General features: G+C 36.3%; 1 protein-coding gene across 1 annotated transcript; it reads right to left on the reverse strand.

Moving 5' to 3' along the window:
- Positions 1 to 299: 299 nt before the first annotated feature.
- LOC146157181 (uncharacterized) lies at positions 300 to 20438 on the reverse strand. Its single transcript, XM_083388111.1, has 17 exons — positions 20229 to 20438; positions 19121 to 19354; positions 16894 to 17025; positions 15968 to 16135; positions 14913 to 15383; positions 12978 to 13060; positions 11489 to 11602; positions 10326 to 10521; positions 8868 to 8925; positions 8486 to 8565; positions 8214 to 8320; positions 7584 to 7721; positions 6857 to 7024; positions 5268 to 5326; positions 4526 to 4815; positions 3752 to 3926; positions 300 to 1542 (listed from the first exon to the last, which is right to left on the reverse strand). The coding sequence occupies exons 1-17, from the start codon at positions 20392 to 20394 to the stop codon at positions 1419 to 1421; spliced, it is 2763 nt and encodes a 920-aa protein (XP_083244237.1). The 5' UTR covers positions 20395 to 20438; the 3' UTR covers positions 300 to 1418.
- Positions 20439 to 27312: the final 6874 nt, after the last annotated feature.

Raw genomic sequence — 27312 nt, forward strand, 5'->3', positions numbered from 1 at the left:
ACGTTATTTATTAAAAATATGCTTTTATTATTTTAATTTTCCTAAGATATCTGGCCTTGTTCTGGTCTCTGTTTGGGCTAACGCTTATTATTCATTATAAAACAATTTCAGCATTTAAAATATCACGTTTACACAGCCTCAACAAGTACTCGTTTTGCTGCCAAAAATACACAAATATATATTATTATATATATACATTTTGACTGCGTATTCGTTGATTGTTTAGCTACACTCAATAGAAAACGACACTCTTTGTGTTGAAGTAGCATTCGACGAGAATGTATATTTGTCTGCAAAGAAATGAGCGCAAAAGATGGAAAGCATTTGAATGTCGGTATTTTACAGGCAACTTTGTCGGCCTGGGGTCTAGCGGTAATTTGTAGCATTTGGACCGAACAATTGATATATTTAGTTTTATTAGCTGGTGTTTATAGCAAAGACGGACCACAGGTCAATGAAAGGCCCAATAGATCCCGCTCGCAGTTTTTTTTTTCTGAAGTCGCAGTTTTTTAGCCTTATGACGCAGGTAAGTGATGGCCTCCGGACAAATGCTTGGGTGCGGGTGGAATCACGCGTCGCAAATTTTACTATGCGAATAAGGTACGCATTTCAAAACTGTGCAAAAATTGGAAAGCAGTGTTTTTTAACCCATGGGTCGTGGCCCCGAAAAATTGGGTCGCCAACTGCGTGAACTCATAATGGTGAGATTGACGTTAGGTATTAAGCATAATTTCGCTGAAATTCCTAAAAATGCGGCAAGCAATTTGAAGACATGGGTTGTATTAATTTTACCTAAAATGTTTGTAATATTGCCTAGTGTTTGTGATTAGTTCGCCTCAATCAAACAAAAAGGTCAATGTTGACATTTCGCTCAACAAATCTTCGCTGTATGTATTTATATATACTTTTTTGGGTAGCGTCGGAAAAAATGTTGAGAAACACTAATTTAGAGTTCAAAGAACGGCAATCGCCTCAACCAGTATTTTTACATTTCTAGTGTGGTTGGACGCAAAACAAACAAATTTTAACGGATTTTAACGCACAATGGCTTAAAGTTGTATCTTTACGTAGTATGAATATCAAAGTCCACACAGGCGCATATAGCTAGCATATTTTGAACATTCCAATGAGCCTTTAAAAAATTAAAAACCTTAGGAATTAATGGTAAAACACCAATAATAAGGCGTGATTCAAATAATAATATTTAAACACTGCAAAATACGGAACTCCTTTTTGTCAATGATGTGATCAAAAAACCTTGGTAACCACTATCAAAATTCACCTGGTAAAACACATAAAACAACGCTTATCCGCAATAAAAAAAACAATCAAGTGGTATAAGGTTATTTTGTTTTTCCGAACCGTTGGCAAACGGCAGTGGCAGTAGAACAAAAGCAGTAGAAGAAGTGGCAAACAGGTCACTTGTGTCGGCCCTTCGGCTTGCTGCTTTTGCGTTTTACTTTCTGCTTTTTGGCCTTGGCACACGAAGGACAGAACCATTCCTCGTTTTCCGGTGGTTCCTGGGTGATTCCAACGCAAGGCCTGCAAGGAAACACAAGTCAAGCAAGCCTTTAGGACAGTGTTTAAAATAGTATGCTGCAAGCCTGCAAACAATACAAAGTTATCACTGTCAGTTAATATTACTTAACATTTACACTGTGTATAACCTCGCTGAATATTGGCCTAAATCAGTGGTCGGCAAACTTTTTTGTCGCGGCCCAAAGTACTATTTTCAGAGATTTTGAAGGCCCACTATGTCAAACCACTAGGAAAACAGTGGCGGATTCACGATATTTGATTTTAAGGTGAAATATAACACGGCGCCATGGTGCCCAAAACACTGCTATGCCATACTGTAAAGTGTAAAACATAATATAAATGAAGAATATACGCGCTAAGCGCGAACAATTTTGCGTTTACATACAGGTAAAGTTGGCAAAAAATATAGTTTGATCGGCTCTCAAGCCACATTTGGCACGTGGGTCTTTCCAAGCTGAGCCAATTCAAAAATTCTATGCCACACTGAATTTCTATGCACCACTTGCCTAAAGTTTACCTTGAGTAACCCTGTAGGTCATTTTATCCAAGGCCAGCACGTTTCACGAGGGAATGTTACTTTTGTAACTTAACGCATTCAAGTAAATTGAAAAATCTGCACCTGGCATTACACGTTAGTCGCTCGCCCAATAACACTCGATTTACACTTGATTATTATTCGTCGCAAGTTATTCGAGACGCAAGTAATTGATCGCCCGAAAAAACGCTGACCAAGAGCTCGCTGAGATTCGGCGTAGCTTAAGGTACCACCAAGTGGAAAGCGTTTAAATTAGTTTCTGCCACATGGTGACAGACTTAAGTCAAGATTAGTCCGACACTCTACTACACCCTGAAAACAAAATACGACATTAACGTTAGAGCCAAATAAAACCGGCTAAAAAAGACGCAAACGGCGACCCTTGTTCTTTTGTTCTAAAATAGGTTAATGTGATTTTCTCTACGAGCTTCCCGATAACTCGCGATTATACAGTACGAGGTTATTTTATTTAACAACTAGTGGTTAAAAATTAATCATTCTTTTTACGAGCCTTGCTCTATTCGCAAATATTTGACGAAAACTTTGTTCTAATTTTAATTTGTAACCATTTAGTTATATTTTAAATATACTATACATATATAATATAACTCAGGGTGGTCCTACTTCTTTTCATCGCGGGCCAAAAACAAAGTTTTTTTTATCTTGCGGGCCAAATGTTTTTAAATTGCGATTCTTATGTATACCTTTGTTCAGTTACGGTAGTTATGAAATAATTTCAACACCAAAAAGTTAAAAAAAACAAAAATTAAAGTGATATTGCCAGATTGAACCAAAGCTGACTATCAGTTCGCGGGCAGAAAAAGCTGAACTCGCGGGCCAGCAGTTAAACCACGCTGATATAACTATACATTTCCAGTTAGCATCAAAGATTTTGGCCAGCCTTTCGAACATTACTTAAACTTAAGATGAGCGTAAATAGTTTAGTAAACACGCGCATGACAGTACTCGGGTCCATAAAAGTACTGAGAACAAGTTGGAGTATTAAGTTGTGTTTATTTGAGTTACTTAGATTCTAGAATGAGTCATAGTGCTATCTCGTTCCGATTTCGAGAACTCGCACAGGATGTGCAGCAGAAATCATTTATAAAACTAACAACGATCAAGAAAGGCGGTACACGCGTCAATATGAGTACTTAGCACGAGTTCGAGTTTTGACTCGTGTTTATCCAAGTACTTTGGATCCGAGTATTAACTTGTACCGATTTTAGGTACTTGGACAGGTCGTGCCGCGGGCATCGCCTCTAAAATGACAAACTACAAAGAGAGTTGTTACTCGCGTAAATGTGAGTACTTGGAATGGTATCGAGTTATAACTCGAGCCGTACTAGTTCCGATTCCGATTCCGAGTCCAAATATACTCGTATTAAGTACGACATTAAGTCCCATCAAATTGTATTAAAGATTAGCGGTACTCGTGTCAAACTGAGTTTTTAGGATATGTCCGAGTATACTCGTAATAATTGCAAAAAACTGTATTGAAGATTAGCGGTACTCGCGTCAAACTGAGTTTTTAGGATAGGACCGAGTATACTCGTATTGATTCCATACAATTCTATCAAAGAATTGCGGTACTATATCAAAATGAGTTTTTAGGCTAAATCCGACTATACTCGTATCGAGTACGATCACGAGTCCAGTAGAATTGTTTCGACTCACCAGTGGTACCATCCGTCGCACTGGTCGCACCCGATCATCGGACTTCCGTCGTCCGGCTTCATGCACCCGGGACAGATCCACACCTGGTTCCCCTGGGCGTCAATCACGACCCCGGTGCCACCCCCTGACCCCGCCCCACCGCTGGCCGACGCCACGCTGATGGTCTGGGTGATGACTGAAAAGTACAGGGTAAAAATCTGTGAGAACTGAGACTAAGAAGCTTAATTTAAAAGCGGGTTAGGGCAGTAAAGTTTACTGGCCTTTGCTATATATTGCTATTTATGGTGAAGAGACATTTGCACAGTAACTTGATGTAGTATGGTGCCAAGCATGGTGTAAGGATCTACCTTTGAGACCCACGGCGATATTTAAAATAAATATGTCAACGTTTTTTATCGAAATTTATTTAGGCTTTCTGTAAAAATCGATTGAAAGCAATTTATATTGGGTTTAATACTCGTTGGTTAAAAAAGTAACGTTTCGAAAAAATGTTTCGTATTAAGTTTTTGTTTGCAAAATAGTTCAACAGTATATTTGTCGCTTTTCGAAAATATATCAGTTAGTATATTGTTAATTTGATTTGGTGCATTAAATAAAGTTCTTGTGATTAAAAGGCATCATAATTGTTTGGATTTATTAGATTACGTTTTTCATTAAAAAAATTGGAAATAAAAATAAAGTTTTTGTGATTAAAAGGCGTAATATTTCCTTAGATTTATTAGATTACGTTTTTTATTAAAAAAATTTGGAAATAAGAATTATTATCAAGGTCACCTTTACGCTCCACAGAACTCTTCTCTTTCTTTGCCTCTTTTTCTTTTTTCGCTTCCCTCTCTTTTTTCAGTTCCCGTTCTCTCTTTAACTCCCTTTCTTTCTTCAGCTCCTTTTCTTTTCTCGCCTCTTCCTTTTTCAGTTCCTTCTCTCGCTTCAGTTCTCTCTCGCGCTTCAGCTCCCTTTCTCTTTTAGCTTCCTTCTCTTTTTTCGCCTCGGCAAGTTTTTTTGCCGAACCGGGATAGTCGTCATCTTTAGAAGGTCGCTTTATTTTTGACGGTTTAACTAAACTCCTGTAAAGCAAAGCATACAAAAGTAATGCACCTAAACAGTAAAAGAACAAACCACAGTCATTACAAATTAGTGGTGATTTGACGTAAACATAGCGCACCTGGGGACAGTTTAAAAAGGTTTAAATTTGTTTTTACAGTTTGCGGGGCTATTTTAATAGCATTTTATACTAGCAATGCGACCAAGAAAGCAAGATTTATAAAAAATAACGCACAGTATTTAAAATTAGTCATTTAAAGTCACACTAGTGGATCAGACAAATGTCCAAATAATTTTCGAAAAAGTCTTGCCGTTCAAAACACACGTTTTTCGAGTTATTAAACAATTTTTCAATAGAGACATTTGTTTCCCAATTTTTTTTAAAAAAAGGCAAAGTTGGACATATTATATTGCAAATCACAAAATCGCAAAGTGTCTGAATTTTCGACGAGAATTACAAAACCAATAAACTTACACGTGATGATCGCTGGGCGTCATTTTGAGGGTGAGCTTAAGTGGCGTTTCGTCTCGGCTCTGAAACAATACTAAACATTAGGCTCCACCTTTCAACTATATTTCTGTTGGCATTCCAGTATAAAGAATTTGGCAGATGCTTTGGGAAGATAATTTTTTTAACGGCGTCTTTTTTAAAATTTCTTACAAATGAAATAATAAAGGTTAATTTTTCTATGGATTTACAGAGCAACGCCATTATTTATAAGTATTGTTCAACAGAGTGGTTCTAAACGTTTTTCCGCGGCGACGCAAATAGTAAACGTTAGCATAACAGCGAAGCTTTGGCGACCCAATTCTCTTTACTGAACATTGTGTAAGCATAAAGTGAACAAAGCACGAATTGGACTATAACATTACTTAATCCAATTTACTTATTATGATCTATGCCTTCGTATTGCTTCCGCAAAATTTTGAGAAAACTTGGTTAGAAGTCATTTTAACCAGTGGCGTATCCAAGGGGTGGTTTGGGGTTCGGACCCCCCTTTTTGTAAGTGATATTATCGTTTTTATCAGGGTTTAAAAAACTGTTAGAAGCGGTGTGTTTTTAATGTAATTGTGTCACACGTCTTAAGCTAATGCGAAACCAAAATCCAGCGCAAAACGCAGGACATTATTTTATTAGTTTAGGTTGGCTGACTAGCAAGTGTGTATTCAACAATTGACAACGCTAAGTCAAACCTTCATGCTTTTTTCTCGAAAAAAAAACGTCGAGTTAGGCGCAATTAATGTTCCTCGCTGTTCGCTCTCTGCGCTAATATCCGATGATGGTATAACAACGGCATTTTTTTCTTAAAAGTGTGGTATAATGGTGACTGTCGTGCGCGTTTCAAAATCGCAATTTTTAATTATAATAGTTAACGAAAAAGTATTCCCTTTAAGCATATTCTAAGACCACGTGTTTAATGTGCAATTGACACAACTTATTTTTTCTCAACCATAGTTTGTATCTAGGGTAACTGGGCACACAGCTCGGCGCAGATGTTGCTAATCGAGGCATATTAACCCCCTGAAAAAATATCTTCGTTTAGTATTGCAGGTAGCGGAAGACGTGATTGTAATTTAGCGTAGTCCAGTACATGGGACTTTGGTAACTGGGCTGTTGATAGTCGATTATGATTCTACCACAATTAATTACACATATTTCACAGTCTTGTTTACGTTTTTCGCCTGAAGTTAACGATTGCACACTAAACGGTTTCGCAGCTAGCGCCTAGCAGGAGTGTTGTTGACGACGAACGTGTTCGCTTTGCGTCTAAGGGTTCTGTTTTGCTGGACCTCAATTGGCTGGTTCTGATTTTTCTATGACATCATACCCTTCACCATGTTATGGCTTCATAATTAATTACCATTGACGGTAAGTTGAAAATTCAAGAACCCTTTTTTTTGATTCTAAGTACGCCCCTAATTTTTACAAATATAACCATGTTAACTTCTTCAGTCGACGACCCAACCAAATTAAACGGCGATCAAATTATGGGTCGCGGTCCATGGGTTGACAAGCACAAGTATAAAACTTTCTTGCACCTAAAACTTTATTATGTGTTTTACCTTATTCAAAAATCGCATTTCTTTTTCTTTTTCCTTCTTCTTTTTCTTTTCCTTCTTCTCTTTCTTTCTCTCTTTTTCCTTGATCGGTGGAGTGGGAACAGAAATGGAGGCGGATACTTTTGGTAGAGGAAGATTTTTCTTCTCGTACGAGGTGACGTCACGGCTCATCTGAACGCGAAAAAACAAGAATAACAAGCTGCTATACAAATCAACTACCAAACGGGGTTAACAATCTTTTTTAAAAACATTAAAAACATTTTTTTTAATTAAATTAGTTTTAAATGGCATGATGTGTTTTTTAAGTCAAAAAGGTATATAGTTTTTGCGAAGCCCAGGCCCAACAAGGTGCTTTAGCAAAACTCGCGTTTAATTCAACGTGACTGAAATATATAATAACAAAAACAGAAGGCAGGGAACGTCGCCGCAGTAAAATAGATGAAACCCGTTAAGCGAAAAAACAAACAATTAAAATAATACATATATTGTCTGACGTATGATTGCAGACTACATGCGTTTTTGTTGTAACAAAAAGTGCATGGGCATTTCTACAACGATTCTAGTCGGCTACTGTATAACTATAGCACAATGTACGTTCGGAAATATTTCTGTAAATAATTACGTTGCAAAGGTATCGGCCACTAAAATCACTTTAGAACTCCCGAAAAAATTACGGTTCACGGATGCTAGCTGAAAAAGTTTGTCACCGAATTTTCGCTCAAAGGCCAACCTTCATAAACTTTGCCCCTTCAGCCTTCGACTTTTTCAGGATGATTTTTTGCACGGGCTTAGTGTCTGGCGGGGAGGGAGATTCATCAAAAGACTTGTCGTAGCCGCTGCTTTTTCCTGGAAATTTGAAGAGAATTAACTAGAAAATGTTTTTTTCGAAATATAGCGCATTTGAATCGAAGAAAGAATGGCAGCAACGGTTTCGAACCCTAATTAGTCTGATAAGTTTGCAATTGCTTAAGTTTGCGAATTGATAGTATTTGTGGCTTTAGTAAATATATCACTGGAAATATTGCAGTATTTAAATAACTTCAAGTGCCGTATTGAGACCACTTTTTTTATAAATTAGCCTAAAGTAAAACACAGTGACAATTATCAACAAAAATAGTTTATCTTTAGATTAAAGCTTGGTTTAAAATTTCAAACCTTTCCAATAAGAGTCGAATATTACAAAATACAACAGTGAAACAAACGCATTCTTAATTAAGGTCTTCTTTAATAAACAGTAAGCGTCAAACCTGTAATTTTAGGCGAGAACAGACTAAAAAAACTTTCAAACCCTAAAACTTTGCCTTATACAAATTTGTCGCAAGGTTTTAAACTAATTTTAAATATTGAACTGAGGCGAAACACATAAAGACAATTGGGGCCGATTACTTTTCTTGTTCTTTTGCTTAATCTTTTTGGGGATCTTTATTTTCACTTCGTCTTTTTTGTGTTTATGGTGACTTTTCGAACCTGCGCCAAAACATCAACACAGTTATACAAAAAACACACGACGCTGGAAAAAATGCCATAGAGCTAAAAATTTCAAATTTACAACAAACAAGATAATATTATGGCTTTTAACAAGAATAATTCAATTGGAATTTAATGAAAATATTTTCTATGACAATCACTTACCAAGTGAAGGGTGTTTTGCAGGTGGTGCTTCGTACGATAATGAGGCTTGTCTTGACGATAAATTCCATTTGTCTCCGTCACTTATAAATATTTAATGTTAAAGGTTAAAAAAAATTCTAAGTCCATTTTTATGGATTTGTGCAACATAAAGTATAGCCATTTTATTAAAAAAGTAAATCAAAAATATATTATTGTTTACCAAAAAATGTCACAAATTTTTAAAAAAATCTTCAAAATTTTTTTATGGATTTTTAAATTTGATCAATTTTCTAACCATACCTTAAGCTGCACAATTCAAGGACTTTTCTAATAGTTTTAAATGTGCAAAGCTTTTCAAAGCGATTTTTTAAATACCATGTGACAACCCTGTAAGTAAACTTACTTTTCAGAATCATCTGATGACAAGCTGTGTGAAGAAGAATCACTTCCACCAGTTTTCGCTGATAAACAAAGTAAAAAAAATGATCAGTGACTGTCTGCAATACTGTACAAACAGCTAAAATACCAGGCGTTGCCTTGGCGAATTCAAGTGTTCGTCATTTTTATAAGAAGAATCGAGGAATAAAGTAAAACAAAAATTTTACAACAGGCCTTTTGCGTTTTTAGCGATGTAAGGTATTTAACTTTTGTTATATATCAATTTAATGATATAGCAACGTGCTTTAGCTGTGGTATTGTCCTAATTATTATACTTGAGTTTTAATTTTGTTTTTAGTTATTTACATATGTACCACAAGTGTAAAATTTATGAAGTCCTATTCACTATACCTAACCATCTTTAAGCGCTGCGAAGTCGGAGTCAAGCTCGAGACTAAACGAAGTTAGTTAAATTTAATGAGGAATCGGTTCTTGAGTAACACTAACCGAATCGTCCGACATGCGCATGCGCAGTACCAAATTTAGAACAGGCCGCAAACTGTAAATTATAAAGGTGGAATAGCATATGGTAGAATATTTTTAACCCTATATTGTGGCCCTGGTGGGTGGAAAAAAAACACATCACCTGTATGAGAGGATTGCTGTTGTCCACCTTTTTAATGTTATGTAAATATGTGAACTACAGACCGAAAATTCGGAGCCGTACCCACCACATTTGGCGGGAGTCAGACTCGGGATGATTTTAACAGACTCCACAGTCCTTGTTAGAAGACCAGCACAAACTGGTAATTCGTAAAAAATACAGGACGCAGAGTTGGGAGTCGTAGCCGGATTAGGGTCTCGGCAAAATCGCACATTTGTCGAGTTCAATTTTTTGTTAGGCGTCGGACTCTGGTTGATTTTAACCGACTCCGCAGCCCAAGTTAAAAACGCCAGCATGAACTGTTCATTTAAATCAGGGGTTACCAGCCTTTTTACGATCTCGTAGCACTTGGACGCTCTGCACTACCACGAGTACCACTTCTTGCAGAACAACTAATTTCATCGAATCATATTTTTATCTATTGTTAGCTTACAACTAGCATTATTTAACGCTATTTGTAGATTAATCTATAAAACAGTAGATGATATCTATCAAGAGCAATCATTTAGCACAATTAACGCCCACTGTCGCACAGCGTTGTACGACTTTTAACGCAACTTATGTGCACCTTGATAACAATTGACATGACCTGTATTTTGAAGATAATGTTACGAAACAATAGGGATAGTTACGTACTAATGAATACCCCTTGGGAATTATTTTTGTAAACAAACCAGATAAACAAAATATAAAGTTGTGAATCCAGGTTTTTGTGAAAAAAACGGAAGCTACTCGCGTACCACCTGAAAAACCTTCGCTTACCACCAGTGGTACGCGTACCACTAGTTGGGAAACCCTGATTTAAATAGAGTCACTCACACGTTGCATTGAAGTCGATGTCCTGGTCGATGATGAGCGATGTTGAAGAGGAGGCGGGAGAAGGGGTCGGAGGAGGTCGGATCGGAGAAGACTCCTCCTCATGATGCTTATGGAGTCCTCTCAGCTCCAGCTGGAGCATCTGCTCGGTTTTGGTGGAGACGGCGGCAGCTTCATCCTCTTCGGAAGAGCTCGAATCCTATGTGGGATGAAGAAGGGGAGAATGACACTTAAGATGTTTACACATAAATGTGCGCTGAAGTATTTAGTTCGGGAAAAATATTTTTATTCGATTGTATGCACCCTTGTGTTTTCAATTGTTGACCATTTATTGTTATCTCAGTTGCTTAGCTTCTTATATCGATAAAACGCTAGCAGGTAGGATTACACAAGATGTTCTGTAGAAAGTTTATAGATGTGATAGAACACTTAACTACTAAGTCTAAAAATAAAAAAGTTGCCTGCACTAACAGAATGTAGCTAGCAATGGTGATATGGTTGTTTCTTAACTCGTTCCCTGTACGACGGTCTCCGAAGGTCGTGAGTTCGAATCTCACTGCAGGCTAGTTGTTTTTCTAGCCTGACTTACTTGCATAATTGATCAATAGGTTGGGTTAGTCTGCAATGGTTTCCGGTCAGCAGTGTAAAAGCTGTGAACTGCATAATTTGGCTATTTTTTGCATTTTGCTTTTATCATCTGTTCACTGACAGTGTGTTGTTCGATAGAGCTTGCTCTATTGTTCAAGAGGCTAATGGAAAATCAACCAAGAATTATTTCGGGCTAATGGAAATCAACCAAGAATTTTTAAGCAACCAAATCCAAGCTAAAAAAGTCTTGCCTGCGGTGAGATTCGAACTCACAACCTGCGTAATGTAATGTACATATATGCGTTTCAGAGATAGAGTGACATCACCTTTTTATACCAATACTAAAATCCGATTTTTTAAATATTACTTTTCCCCTCGCTTAAAGCATGTGTAACAAATTTGAAATTGAAAGTTTAATATCCGAACATTTGGTTGTTTCTAAAGAAACACTACGTTAACTTTTCCTAATAAAATATCGGTCCCAATTTACTGACATCGATGTATATCAGTAGAAAAGGAATATCGGTCGATCGAAATACCGGTCTACCTCTAAAAAAAGGCATGAGCTTTATAGTTACCGGAATTAAGTGCGCAAACTTCATCATTTCGGCTTCTTCAGCTTCCTTGTTGGCGCGATTTATGACAGCATTGATCGCGTCGTCCATCGACTTGGGTGAAGCAAACGATAAGTGCTGGAGGAGGGAAATTTGTTTTTCGAGAGTGATCATGCTTGGATTTTCCGCCAGCATATATTCAAAACTCCATGTCACTTATTATGTATGGTATGTATTACATGGAAAGTTACAGCAACGTAAACTGCATTTGTCCTTCGTGGGCAAAGTGGGATGCAAACGTTTAGGTTTGGAAGAATATTTATAAAAAATAGATAGATATATACAAGTATACTGAAAAACGTAAAAAAATGGGTTTATTACTTAAAAGATTGTCTAAAATAGCACAGTGATTTATATCTAAGCAGGGTGCTTTCATTTTTGTGTGGGAACTGTATTTTGTACTATAATAAATTATTTTTCTCGCATAGAACATTTCTTTAAGCAAAACCACATGTTTTTGTTCAGTGAAGGTTACTTAATGCAGTGGTTCTCAACCGCCGGTCCGCGGGCCGGTGCCGGTGCCGGTCCGCCAAATATGTTACAATTTTATATCGTAGTTGCAAAAAGCAAGATGTTAAAAGTTGTCGATCAAATGTAGAACTTCGCCAGTTCCGTAATTTGCTGCATTGTGACGCAACATAGAGTTAATGGTCTACATTGGACTTCATTGTTCGTCACAATGGTGCAATTATTGTAGTTGGCTACAACTCGTTTTAAGTCTTAAGCTTTAAAACCAGTTGTAGGTGAAAAACTTCTATAAACCACGTAAAACACGTATGATATCAAAAAGACAGTAGAAAATTGCTTATGAAATTGACGTTTCCATTCTTTGCTTTTAAGTTGCATATACTTCTGTCGTAATTACATTTTTGCGTTGATTTTGATTTTTGGTCCACCGGTCCGCAAAACTTGTTTTCAAATTTTACCGGTCCGTAAGCTAAAAAGGTTGAGAACCACTGACTTAATGTAATATAATGAAATGCACAACGCAAAAGACCCTTAAAATATAATGTTTTTTAAAATATAAAAATAAAAAATAAATTTATTGTGGCCTAATTATAAGTCAAAAAATATATATTACGTTTAAAGATTGGGATAACAACTCAATTTTTTCCAACACAAAAAAATGTTTTTTAATTTTAAAACCACATAAGATTACTTAAGGTCGTGTTCCTAAATGACTTAAGTCCAAGTCAATTAACTTGGCCCATTAGACATAAGATTAGAACATGCAAGACTACCCCAGAGTAGTATTGTTAGTCAATAAATTATATGCACCCCTTCGACCCCATAAGTGGATTGCATATTATCCACATTATTGTAGTTACGAAAATGTGTGAAATACAGAGTGTAGAGTCGAAAGAGGACCTTAACCGACTTGGATTTAATTTTCTATCATGCAAATAGTTGTTAAAAGCTTGATATCCAGTGTAATAGACAAAAGTGTACTAACGCTTTCAGTTTCTTCAACCTTCGGTGGTGAGTGTTCAATTGATGGAATACGGTGGGTGCTTTTAACTTCTGGACTCTGTTTCACTAAACAAAGAAGCATCTTTAGTGTTAGGCATGTCTATAGAACAGTGGTTCCCAACCTGGGGTCCACGGACCCCTTGGGGGTCCGTGAGAAAGCTTTTGGGGGTCCGTGATTACCTTGGTGAATTTTGGGAAAAAAACAAAAGCAATCTTTTAATTTTCATTTCTCTCTTTAAATACACATGTGTCAAGCTCAAGCCCGCGAGAATAAATGCATTAAATTAAATTTATGCTGCTGCCTACAGTGTGTTCATTGACCTAACACTACAATACTACATCTGCCACAACGCATGTCGATTCCAGTCAAATCCGGATTGGCTCGTCTATTACGTAATAGAAAGCATGCGGTGCAACAAAAGTTAAATACATATGAGGAATAATGATTAGTCATGAATAATGGTGAACTTTTAGGTTGAAAATATGCCTATACCGGTACTTGTACGGCTGATTGTGCAGGGGGATTTAAGGGGTTGCAGTGATTTTATTCGTTTGGGTTGGGCACCACTTCTACAGCTGTACAACCTTTGTTTTTTGCCAACTTTAACATTAAAAATGCAAAAAAAATTTGCGGTCCGCGCAAATCTTCTGTTACACTTTTGTTGACATTTTTTCACAGCAACAGGGGACTCGAACTTTGTTACGCGAATCTATAATGTTTTTGCAATATTGCAGTTGTATTGCGTGTCGTCACACTTTTTGAAACACGATAACGCAATGAATAATTTTAATGCTTGGCATTATTATTTGCGCTCGACATCAAAGCCTTACAACTGTGGAGTATTTGCCCTCAACACGTTTGTTAATATCAGCTCGATAAAAATCAATGTGCATAGCACGAGCAATTTGTTGAGTACCCAATGCGATAAGCCTTCTTAAATTACATTTTAATTTTTTTCGCGCTTCGCGCGACCCACGACAGATTTCAGTATTTTCAAGTTGTCTCAGTAATATTTCATTGAAATTGCCGAATTGCTTTTCGTAGGGGTCGCAAGGCATAGGAAAATTACCAAAGGGGGGCGCTGCTGAAAAAAGGTTAAGAACCACTGCACTAATGGGTTTCTGCTCGTAGACAAGCATCACGTGGCAGCGAAAGATTGTTAATACTTATGCCCATTGTTTATTCAACTTTTATGCCAATGGTGTATTCAACTATTGTTCTTTCGTTCGTTCGTTCGTTTTGTTGTTCTATTTTTTGTTAGTTCTTTCTTTCTTCAACAACAACACTTTGACACACTACAGTAGTTGAGTAGCATAATTATTACAATAGTAAATAGTATGTTAATTGAGTTTCAGGCAAAATTTAGGTAGGGGTCCGCAGAATTAATAATTTGTCCAAAGGGGTCCGTGACAACAAAAAGGTTGGGAACCACTGCTATAGAACATACACTAATATAAAATACCAAAGTGCAGTCACACATTAAACCTTTAGGTTTAAGGTTTTTCTATTTTCAAACCCAATTAAAGGCGTTAAGAAAACAATAACAACAATTTAAGCAGATATTTTGCCCTGGGAGTGACTTCTTTCAATTTAAGCTATTTTTTCCCAGAAATTTGCTAATACAGCGAAAATACCCTGACTGTGCTGTTACAGTATTTAGGAAAATATGATAGAAGGCTTCCAGTGGTTCAAATTTTAAGATAACAACTGTTGCCTTAAAAATAATGCTTAGACCTAACTCTACACAGTAACTTATATTTGTATGAGGATGCCAACTAGGGAAGTCCGATATTATCAGATCATGGCCAACACACGATGCCGTGGTAGTAACAGTTCTTGTTAGTTACTAGGGTTACTACGGTAATAAAACAAAACTAGAGATGGCCAGTCAACTTTCAAAAAACGCGAAAAACTTACTTGGCAATTTTGGTTTGGGTTCCTGAACTGGGTCCTTTTTCTTGATGATGGGGTCCTTGAGAAGCCGGTCTACCTCTTCAATTCTCGAGGTGATTGACACTTTAGGCTTGTTCGACTTGGAGAAGGATCTATCAAGTCGTGGAGTTGAAACTTCCGGCTTGTGCAAATCAGCGGAACCCATGGCTGACGATTCCTTCTTAAGCGTTTCCGATACAGAAGGTTTCCTGGAAAATATTGGAGAGTCCCATAGGCTGCGGCTCTGCTCTGCACTCGGACGTGGCTCATTTTTTTGCACTTTTTCGTCGGGGGTGAAAAGTTCGGGCATGCGGACGTTCTTTTGGGACTTGCTGAAGGCAGCCTTGGGCGTCGATTTCGAAATCTGCTTTTTCTCCATTTTCGCGGCGTGCTGTTGGACCCAGAGAGGCTCGTCACCCTTCTGTGATGGGGTCCCCCTGCTCGCTGGAGTTTTTGCTGCAAGATAAGCATTTCAATAAATGGCTACCCTTCCGACTGGATGTAACGTTTGAAAAAAAGCTTTTGAGTTTTGACAGTAGAAGTTTTTTGATTAAAAACAATCTGCTACCAATTGACTTTTAAAAGTTTGTGGTTGTTTGAAAAGGAGTTATGAGTTTTAGGTATAAAAGGTTAATTTTGATTAAAAGCAATCTCCTAGCAAATAACATTTAAATAGTTAATGCTGTTTGAAAGAAACAAAAAAAAATGGTGAAGTATTTTTATTTTTTAGTAAAAGTTAAAAATCTATTCGAAATGCAAATCAATTAATATGACCCCTAAACTTAACTGTCAAAATTTAAAAAAAATACTGTCAAAATGGAAAAAAATGAAAGGATTTTTTAACAAATATACAGGTCAAGGACTAGCGGCTTAAGGCTATAGCCATTTGGTATTGCAAATTGCATTTTGTATCATAAATAATGCTTCATAATGGGTATAGCAAAACAAAACATGGGTATAGCAAAACAAAATTGACTACCATGTCCGACTCCGCAACCCTGGTGGATTGTTAATGTATATATAGACAACTTCTTGCCAACCTGGCCTTTTGTCCACAGCTTTTGGTGTCCCATAGCTAGTCGAAGGGGTTTTTTGATCGTTTCTTTCAGTTGTGTCCTCGACAGTTGGTGTTGCAAAAGTCGCAAAACTACTGGCAGCTGTTCCACTCACAACAGGGATATCCTCAGGTCTTGTAAGGTTGCGCAATTCTGGAAAAAACAAAAAAAATTAGTAACTTAAAAAAAAACAGTAATTTGCATTTTTTTGAAATTTAGTGAGAATTGTAATTGTTCTGAACTAACCAAACAAAATCCTCCTTTTTTAATCAACAATCCAAAAAGAGAACAAAATAACACTCATCAAAAATAGCTGGCCTACTCTCTAAAATTTCCGTCAGACCTAGAATTATTTTTCACCAATGATTTACCATGATATTCTAATTTATTTGATTAAAAGTTATTTAGCCATCAAACACCAACAAAATTTTATAATAATGCATTACAATACACAACACAACAATTTATTCGCATTCAGTTTTCCTAACAATTTCCTGGCCTGTTTGGATGACCACAAAATTTATATGTTCGGGCTGTATTGCAATCCTATTATTATGCAACGAGTCTTACTATTACCGGTTTCTTAACAATAAATTAAGCAAGTTACAATAAAAAACGCAAACTGACGATGGTGTTAATTACCTTCAAAAAATAAAAACTAGTTCCAGTGACTTTCAACCAGTGTTCCATGGAAAATAAATAAAAATTTAGTGTTATGCCGTGCATCAGTTTAAAATTATCGAGTTATGTTACCCTCAACCAATTTTGGTTGAAAACACTTTCCAGTCAGGTGAGTGAGTACTGAGTAGAAGCGCCATTGGGGCAAGTGGGTGTCAATCAGCACTTACATGAAGCAAATACAGTAGCATTGCAAAGCGGGCGAGTGCCAAAACCTGGTGAGGAATTTTTACCTGATGGTTCCATGGCTCCATCGGAGGTGTAGCTACCTCTGTCGTCTTCGTCGGACTCCCGCTTGCCAGCAATCGTGAACATTGGACTTCTGCTTCTCTGTTCCACTTCTTGCTGTTTATCAGCTTTTAAATCTAAACAAAACAATATATACATTGCAGTCCTAGTCAGACAATAGTAGACCTCTAGACCTTTTGGCTGTGGATCATGCAAATCGTGTCCACCATAGTCAGGGGCGTAGCGTGGGGGGGTGTCTAGGAGTCTTGACACCCCCCTTTGAAAACTTAGTAAACAATTATCATAAAACTTAAACCGTGATTGCTGCAATGTTACATCGGAAACGTTGCACCTGGCGTTGAAAACACATCGGTGCTTATCGCCACAACCACCTAATCACCGCTCGTTATCATTGTTTTATTTGGCATTTCTCCTGTCACGGACTCAAGTAATCTCAAACACGCCTGATAACGAAAATATATTTGATTGTTGAAACGAACATTCTCAACAATGTAGAAAACAGGCGTGTAAGCTACAGAAAACAAGTCGCTCTATTGAATGTTTTCATTAGCCTCAATCTCAAAAAAAAGCGCTTGACCGTCGCATTTTAAAGCAAAGATTAAAATGTCGGCGAACTATAGCTTCCCGCTAAACTGATAAAAAATGACCGTCTTACCATAACTTAAGTAATAAGCCATGTTTGTGTGGTTTTCTTGAGCAGTTGATTTGGGTTACTGATCATGTGACACAGTGGCGTATCCAGTGGTTTGTGACCCCCCCTATTTTTGTGAGTGACATATCGTGATTTGTTCGTTTGGGTCAGGGTTTATTAGCAAACTGTCCGAAGAGACAATGGTTTTAATGCAATTGGGTCACGTGTCTCGAAACTCCGTTTTTGTCTTTTTTTTGGCCGACCGTAAAACGCAGTATATTTTTGCTCTTTCGTTATTTGTTGAGGTTGGCTGATTATATTGTCAAGTGTGAATTCAACAATTAACAAAGCTAAGACAAACCGTCTTTCTTTTTTCTCGCTTAAACATCGAAGTTAGGTGCAGCTAATGTTCCTCTCTGTTCGCTGTGTGCTTTAATATTTGATATTGGTTAACAACGGATATTTTTAACTGAAGCAGATTTTTAAAAGGTGGGCGCATTTCAAAGTTGCCCTTTTTCACTAGTTAACGCAAAATTATTCTCTATAAGCATATTCTAAGACCACGTGTTTAGTGTGCAGTTGACACAACTTATTCCCTGCAATCACAGCTTGTGTTTTAGCTAACTTGGCACACAGCTCGGCGCAGATGTCGCGCTAATTGTGGCATAATAACACCCGGGAAAAACGATCTTCGTTTAGTATTGCAGGTGACGAAAGGCGTGCCTGTAATTCAACGTTAGTCCCGTCCCGTACAAGGAACTTACGAAACTGGGCTGCTGATAGTTTATGATTCTTCCAAAATCAATCACACATATTTTACGGTCTTGGTTTAGTTTTTCGCCTGGCAGGAGTGTCGATGACGCACCTGTTCGCATTTGCTGGACGTTAGTTGGTTCTGATTCGAATGTTTTATGAGTGACGTCATTAAAATCACTATTCTATGACGTCACACCAGTCACTGTTTTATGACGCCATTATTCACGAACGCGTTGGACGGAAAATAGGGGAATTCCCTAAGTTGAAAATTCGGGACACCCCCCTTTGAAACGGTCACGCTACGTGCCTGACCATAGTATCGCATGTTTGGTTTACAAACAAAATAATAATATCCTAAACCCTGACGGTTTGTATGTCTGATAGTTTTCTACTTTAAATATCAGTAGGAATGTCCGATACTTTATACTGCTAATTCGGTACTAAATTACAATGTTTTATTACTGTGTTCAAACAAGAAAAATAAATAAAATAAAAACGTTCAAAAGTTTTTTTGGGGGGGGGAGTTTTAGGCCAAAATATGTTTAGCGAGAAGAGGTTTATTCACTACCTCCAGTACCTACTATTTTTTTATAAATTTACTATTTTAAGGTAGAATTGATGCATTGGATTGCAAATTACCGCTAAAATACCTACAACTTATACTACCAATTGAAATAGGGTATCGGCTCTGACCCAATATTAACAAACATCCCTAAATATCAGTAAATTAATGAACTGATTACTGGACACTTCAAAATCTCACTTTTTTCTCATATTTTCTTTGTTGGGAATAAATAAATTTAACATCTACAACACACACATACTTTCGGTCGCCTGTAGTATTGAAGGAGAGTAGCTGAAGACATGTTTCAATTCATGGGAATGTCCGACACTGGGAAACTGGAGGTTGGACTTTTTTGGCCGTGGAAATTTCCCGATTTCCTTGGACAGGCATACGGCATCCATTTGTTGAATGTAATCAATCAACTCGACGACGGAGATATGATTTTGATTTAAACTCTCTTGCACATCATTCAGGTGTGCGTTGGTGTGACCGCCTGAAAATAAACAATCTCACTTGAGAAAAGCATAAAAATATAAATTTGTGAACACATGCCCATTGCCCATCGCTCGAGTAAACTATCCAAAGCTTTTAGGATATTTAAACGGCTATATACAAAAAAGAAATATACTTAAAAAACTTGTTATTGGCTACAAAAACATACATCAATCCACTAATAACCCTGGATATATATACAAACTGTCCCTAAAATACAAGTTCTGCTTGATCACATTTTAGATCTTATTTTAACTTAGTTGATTTTGCTGTTTGAGTATATTAACAGTTGTGTTAAAGCACACACAACAACATAAGACGGTATTTTCCTCAAATGTACAATGAATAGCGGAGTGAAGAACTTGCTCTTATGAGCATTGGTGAAATCTTAATTTAGACATTTAAGGACATCAATGACGATTAATTATGACGTCAATGCAGGGAGTAATGCTTGATAAAGGCTACAGTAGCATAAACCAAAGCAATTTCTGTACAACTCAAAGCAGCAATGTTTTGGCTGTTTTTCTACTTTCCTTTAGACGCACCCCAAAACTCAAATATGCACCCCAATTTTTCTAAATGTTACATTAGCAGGGTTCACTTTTGAGACCATTGGTATTTTTTTCGGCCATGCACAAGCAAGATCTGCCACATTTTCCAAATGGGTCTGTTTAAGAACTAATTGAAGTTATTTTTGGTTACACAATGGTTTGAGACAAGAAAAAAGAAAATCACAGGGATTTACTATGTCTGAATGTTACAATAAGAATTGCAGTTCAGGTCAGAAATTTATTACACAGGGCATTTGTCACAGTGATTTTTAAGGAACAGGTAATATAGTAGGACTGCACAAAATTTGTTTTAGTTTAACTTACATTGTTCGCTGAAGTCATGGATTGTCCGGCCAAGCTGAATAATAATTCGTTCGATCACATCATTCAAAACTTCTAATGTGCTGCTGTGCACCGAATCAAATCCAACCGCTTGACTTAGGTGGGCAACAACAATTCGCAAGATGCCCCTTGCAAAAACTTCAGCCATTGTTGTTTATGGCATAGTAATTTTTTTATATATGAAAATAGTTAGGGTCTGTCAAAAAACATTTAACTAATTTATTTAAAATATTCATTAACAGAGAACAAATATAATAACAATTTATTACTTGACCCAATCAAACTTAAACTTGCACCCTTTCCCAAATTATGTTAACAATATAAACTAGAGATAGACCAATGTATAGGTTTACCGATAAATAATAATATCGGCCTATATTTCGTTCTAGCGATATATCGGTATCGGTAAATGTAGGCCGATATTTTAGTACAAAAATATGATATAATTTTTTCTGTACAACAAACAACGGCGCTCTTTCACTATTGTACGTGAAAAGTTATGCAAAAAAAATAAAATAATAATACCGCATACCACAACGCATATTGTTTGGATTAGGGTGCGGGTTAACGTTTGGGTGAGGGTGGGTCAAGTAATATTATGTTTATTATTAATAATAACTTGACCCACCCTCAACCAAACGCTAACCCGCACCCTAACCCAAACAATTTGCGTTGTGGTATGAGGCATTTGAAGAAAATTTTTTTTGTATTAATTTTTACGTACAATAGTGAAAGAGCGCCCAAACAACTTACCCATTATTTGATCAAAAAATTTGTGTTTTAGCATCACGTCAAGTTAATATACAAAATAAAAGTTTAAAAATTAATAGAGGTATATAATCTTAAATGGTATTTAGATTTTATTTTTAATTAATTCAAGTTTTGAAGATTTCCCAGGTATATAAAAAGATGGTATCGGGTGGCAAAATTAAATAAAATCGGTATCAGTCTAAAAAAGTGATATCGGCCGCTCTATAATAGTCTAATACAAACCCCCAGGACGGAAATGTGGTAGAAATGGGCCAACAATTGACCTTTTGTAGTACCCCTGGTTTTTGCAATGCTAAACTAATATATTTGTAAATTATTTAAAAATAGATTAACGGAAGTGTAAAAATAGATTAATGGAAGTGTATTTTAATTATGATCATTCAAAAAATGTATTATACTACCCAATATTATTATTAGTTTTATTCTACCATATTTATTTATTTATTGCAATTTTATTTTTGACAACTTGCTTCGTTAGTGTTAAAATAAATGTGGTAGGATTATAGACCAGCGTCCACTTTCTTTGTGTTATATATGACTTTGGCCTAATTCAGGTTAAACTTTTGCACACCTATTAAAGAAACGATATGACAGTGTAGCATTTAAACCACATGCTTTACTGTGTGTATTCTACTTTTAATGACGTACTGACTACTGATATCATACACAAACAAACAAAACAACAAGTTGCTTTATTTATTTCACTAAAATAAAAAACATGAAAAAAAATTTGCCGCTGGTTTTAAACAACTACGTATATCATGCAAGTATATTTCGTTAAATAGAACCCCAATGTCTTAACCCTTATAAAAGTAAAACCACAATTATGTAAATATGCATTGTACATATTAGTTTAGAAAAGAAAATAGTTTTTTTAACATTATTTAACTATCGTAAAATGATTGGTGAAGCTAAATTAGGCAACCGTGTTAAGCTTGTACAGTTTACGTTGGTTTCGTTTATTTTGTCACGGTTCACAGAACAAACTTATTTTGCATAAATATTATCTGGTAGCAGTTGCCATTATGAAGTGGTATAGCTGCAGTGCAGACGCAGTAACTAAAAAGAGGAAGTTTAGCATACGACTCAAAATTGCGGTAACCAAAATACTGAGCATATGCAATACAGCAAACTTTGGCGACAATTTCTCGTTTTAGAGACTCAAAAATTGAAAAGGCACCGGCCTACGAGATGAACAACTGTCTTAAAGAGTTAAAGGAATGTTAAACAGAGGATTTCTACAATTTGACAGTTGAGAATCGACCATAGCTTCCGCTCCCTTGATAACACTCTGTGGACTGTGGCTCTACTAAACTGATAAGCAACCTCCTGAATCCTGATCAACCAAATATTAAAAATTTCAGTAATTTTTATTTAGTTGCTTGTTTATAACACAAAAATAAAATTAACGTAACGATTATATCGAATGTACATGTTGGGCTATAATCTTTAGAAGAATTTTATTACAGCAAACGATAAAATAAAAAGCGAAATTATTGCACGACGCCCTTTAAGAGCTATCCGGGCGTCTCGACGCATAGTTTGAAAACCTTTGTTATTTATGCGTCGCGTCGCCCTGGAGTTATTCGACCCTAAAATGAAAAAACAAAACAACTGTTGACCTGTTGTGTTGTTCGTAGACATATTTAATTAAGTTCGTAGTGCCAAATTTTTTCTGATTGTCAAAGCCCCATTATCTTACAAATCGGTCATAAAATATATGCGAACACGGTGTTATTATTATAGATGGATCAATTCTGTTATCATGATATAGAATATAGATTATAGAAGATAAATTCCAAGCATGCTGGGATATCTCACGATCAATTGGCGAACAGGTTGGTATAATTTTTTTGTGATATCTTGCGATACTATAACTTCTCTGTGTGTACCGTACTAAAGGTTTCTCACGACCAACTCTTGGCTCCGATCGTGTTCTCTTCGTGGTTCTTAGGTTCACATGCGAATACTTCCTTGATCTTATACGTGATAACTTTCGAGAAATTATGATCATGATGCGCTGGTGGTTTCTCGAAAAAAATCACGTAAAGACTAAACTTTTGGTGATATTTCACGGGAAATTAGTAAACAATCTTTCGTGATATCTTGCGATCGACTATAGTCAGGTAACGATTGCGCAAATCCGTGACACCACAATCTTTACGAGTTCGTGATCCAGGTCAGCAAAACCACTGATTCGATGCGAGTTTCCTTCGTCACCGGAGAGGGTGAGTAGTTTCTCACGCTCCGACGAACTGAGTCCGATCGAAATTACTCGGATATCGGTCGAGTCGAAAGTCTTGCGCCAGCGAGCGAGTTCGTCACTTGTCGTACTCGTTCTTGATCCTGAAATTAAATGAAATGCATAAACGATTACTTGATCAACGGATTTTTCGATCAGCCCTTCTAAAGCAGTGATCTCACCCTTTTTAGCTTACGGACCGCTAAAATATCAAAACAAATTTGCAGACCGGTGGACCTTTCAAAAAACAAAATCAACCCAAAGTGTAATTACGACAAAAGTATGCAACTTAAAAGCAAAGAATGGAAACTCCAATTTAATGAGCAATTTGCTGCTATCCTTTTAATATCATACGTTTTGTACGTGGTTCTATTGAAGCTTTTCAGATAACACTGGTCTTAAAGTTTAATACTTAAACGAGTAGCCTTGTTTTAAATTAAACAGTTGGGCACAACATTATACTTAAAGCATTGTGAGTTGTGGCGTGCGATAAAGTCTAAAGTAGACCATTATCTCTATGTTACGTCACAATTCTGCAAATTACGGAATGGCCAAGTTCTAAATTTGATGGACAAGCCGTAAATTAACATCTTGCATTTTGCAATTGAGATATAAAACTGTTTGCGGACCGGCAGGAAAGTTGACGCGGACCGGCGGTTGAGAACCACTGTTCTAAAGTATATATTCCCTACAGATTATAAAATGTCAATTTTTTTTTCAACGCATGGACGTACTATAAAACGGCGTCGAATAGTCACATTACGAGTGGCAGAAATAACCCATTCAATTATTAAAGTTGTATAGGCATTGTACAAAAACAACAGAAAGGAACTGTAGGCAATTTTAAGACTAATTAATTAACAAGCAGTCCGCATAACAAATACGAACTGACTGTGGATTAGCCGTAAAGTAAGTCAGTTATTTAATAGAAGATACACAGAAACGACGCGAGATACATCAATGAAAGCGCGACAGGAGCAACGGGGGCCGTGGCGTTTTGTTCGGATCACATTTCCATTATAGTGGTAGGCTAGGTTCTTAGTTGGCATTACCTGTAATAAGAATTACAACAGCCGGCTTGCCTTTTCGCCTTCCTTTATTAGGACGTAAGGCAGCGTAGTGCAGTAACTGCATCGCAGCACCCAACTTTTGTCCTCTCCCTATATAAGAAAGAAAATATTCAGATACCTAATTTAAATAAAAATATATACAGATACCTAATTTAAATAACAAAACCCGATAGAAGCAATATTGTGTCCTATTTTATTTTTATAATTTTAATCAGACCTGATCAAAATACGACTTTCATAAAACTTAAGTTTTTTTTTCATAAAACTTTAATTTTTTTATCGAATACCGTATTACCAATTTACTTGACGCGCTGGTATTTCGAAAAGGTTCAAAAGGTTCAACATTCTCGTAAAGTAAAATATATAAGGTACCCGCAGCATTTCAGTTAACACTTTTTGAACTGCTGTTACGTGTTTATCAACACGTTAAACACCCAAATTAATTAATTTAAACACTGCTATAATGTAAAATTTGAACATTAACCAATATTTAGCAGATAAATGAATACCGAGTCCACCCAGTCGATGAAGAGCATCGGAAATGTTATCTCTTGCAGTTCCCTCTTCCAGACCAAGAAGCTCCGTTGCTTTGAGCGCAAACTGAACGAGGCCTACCCTTGTTTCTAAAGCAGTGTTTAAGTTTTTAAAATAAAAAGAAACCACTCCAAGTTGTTACGTGACAAACTACATAAAGCCGAATCTTTTCTCTGAATAAATGTTAACGAACTCTAAAATCGTGAAGCGATCTCTTGAACTACAATTTCAAATCTATTGTTGAATTTGAGTAAAATTAGTTAGGATAGCGGTACTAAATTTATGAAACTGATAGGGCCTACGCGAAATCAGCTTCTATGTTCGTTGATAACCTTATAATGAGTAACATGAGTGTCCTAACTCAGACTTTATTGGCGTTGGAATTTCAACGATTAAACAGTTTGCTGTAAGCGACAAATTTATGACTAATGTTACGCTTGGACCAAAAGCCGGGACTAAATTATTGTAGAAATCCAATTTGTTTAGATTCCCTTACTTATGTTCATTGAAAGTGGGCTTTAAACCTCTAACATTTTAATAGTGAAACATAAAAAGCAAAACCCAGATGTTTTTAAATGCAGCCAACATACATACATATTTTTACATTATACGTTTCATACAAATACGTTCAGGTATTTGCATTTTTTTATTTTTTTAGTCTATAATTGGCCAGAAGAAGTACAGTTTCGCCAATCAAGACAAACAATCTTTTCGGCAGTATATTAAAAGTGTTGAAAGCTGTTGTTGCTAAAATTACTTTACCTGTTTTCGAAATCGGAAATTGGTTTGATATGGATTTGACGAATTTCCTTATAAGCGCACGACCCATTTCTTCGATTCCAGAACGAGAGTCAAGTGCGAAAATTAGATCGAGCGAGGATTTGAAAGGACAATAGGCTGAAAGTTAAGGCGATTAACGTAGCTTATATATGATCGAACTTTAGTTTAGCAAAAACAAGAACTAGAATTTACATTAAAAATCGAAGTTAGACCAAAATATGACTCTACGAAAAAATTCGCTCAAATGTGTAGCAGCTGGTTTGTATATGTGCAAATAATTTTCTTCTCGTTATTGGAATATCAAAGAAAATTCCAGCGCCCTTTTTATATTTCTCACCACTTTAATTCTGGTCGTTATAAAACTCAGAGAAACGGTTTAAAAACAACATGACTATAAACATAATTAGGGCTTTATTTTAGCTAAAGTTGATGCAAATCTATTCATTTCACAAAATAATGCAAGGTGATTCATCGCCACCAATCAATAGAAGGTATATATATAAACAGGTAATTTTCCGCAACACCTTGTGATGTTCCTTAGCGCTTGTACCTATAGGCATGTAACAAGTTACCTGATGTATTAGTCACTTTTGATGGTCGAGCAACGCCTGGATACTCCACCCTTTCTGATGTCAAACAGAGGGATTTCATGATTTGGCGATAAATGATGGGTAGTTCCCCCGAGTCGTAGACATTCATCAGTTGCACAGTGGAAAGTGGTTTTGAAGACGAGCTGTTTCTCAAACTAACATCTTCTCCTAAAAGTTTGAAAAGGCATATATATCAAATTAAGCATGCTCTCTATTTATCTTTCTAAATTTAAAACGTGGCAAATTCTTAAAACGTGGCAATTCTGGATTTCTGAATATGGTATTTACTATTTTATAGTACAACGTATAAATAAATTGCAAGAAATTTAAATGTAGAACAGACATTTATACCTACCCTTAGGAATTCATAAAAAAAATTGACACTTAATATGATAAAACAAAATATAAATCACTCACAACAAAATAATATAAAATAAAAATCTCAATTTATATGTAGAAAGTATATACAAATTGTAAATGAAACAAAACAAATGCTGCACTGCCAACGTACCGATTGTTACAAACTTCATGTCTATATTCAGCTTGTTATAGATGGGCAGTTCACGAAACATGATGTCACGATATTGAACTGACGCTGACATAATAGTAACGACCGACGTAGGAACGTGTTCGCGAGTCGTTCCCTTGGAATTGGCAAGAAAGCGTTTTCTTACCCATCTTAGAGCTTTTGCTGAATCATTCCGTAAACGTAAAACAAATACAATACAGAATCACATCTCAAATGAACCCTACACGAACATACCATTTTTGACAACTTATAGTGTAACAAAATCTTGTGACTATGAAAGTGCTTGTTTTTTTATTTTGTGAAAGGCAGCCTATAGCCAAAATGTATTATTTTGCATGTTTCATTATACAATATTTACAATGGGCAATAATTACAATGGGCTGAAAAACAAAAATAACACAAACACACAGCATGTTTGAGACAAAAAACTAAATACCAAGCATTTTATTCAAGAATTAGTTTTGCCAAATTAAAATGTCAGACGGTTATTGACCAGAATTTTTTTTTTTTCTTTTCAATTTTTTAAACTACATTCTTTAAACCAGATCAT

This window comes from Ascidiella aspersa, chromosome 4 (assembly GCF_963924565.1).
Source record: "Ascidiella aspersa chromosome 4, kaAscAspe10.2, whole genome shotgun sequence".
NCBI classification, from domain to species: domain Eukaryota; kingdom Metazoa; phylum Chordata; class Ascidiacea; order Phlebobranchia; family Ascidiidae; genus Ascidiella; species Ascidiella aspersa.

Bases quoted from the DNA above. Each gene is read 5' to 3' on its own strand.
- LOC146157181 (XM_083388111.1), bottom strand. From the start codon at position 20,394: ATGGCTGAAGTTTTTGCAAGGGGCATCTTGCGAATTGTTGTTGCCCAC. The intron at 7,722-8,213 runs GTTTCGCCTCAG...AACATTTTCTAG, and splicing joins GGCCCCAATTGTCTTTATGT to TTAATTCTCTTCAAATTTCC. The intron at 5,327-6,856 runs GTAAAACACATA...GTATTGTTTCAG, and splicing joins AAATGCGATTTTTGAATAAG to AGCCGAGACGAAACGCCACT.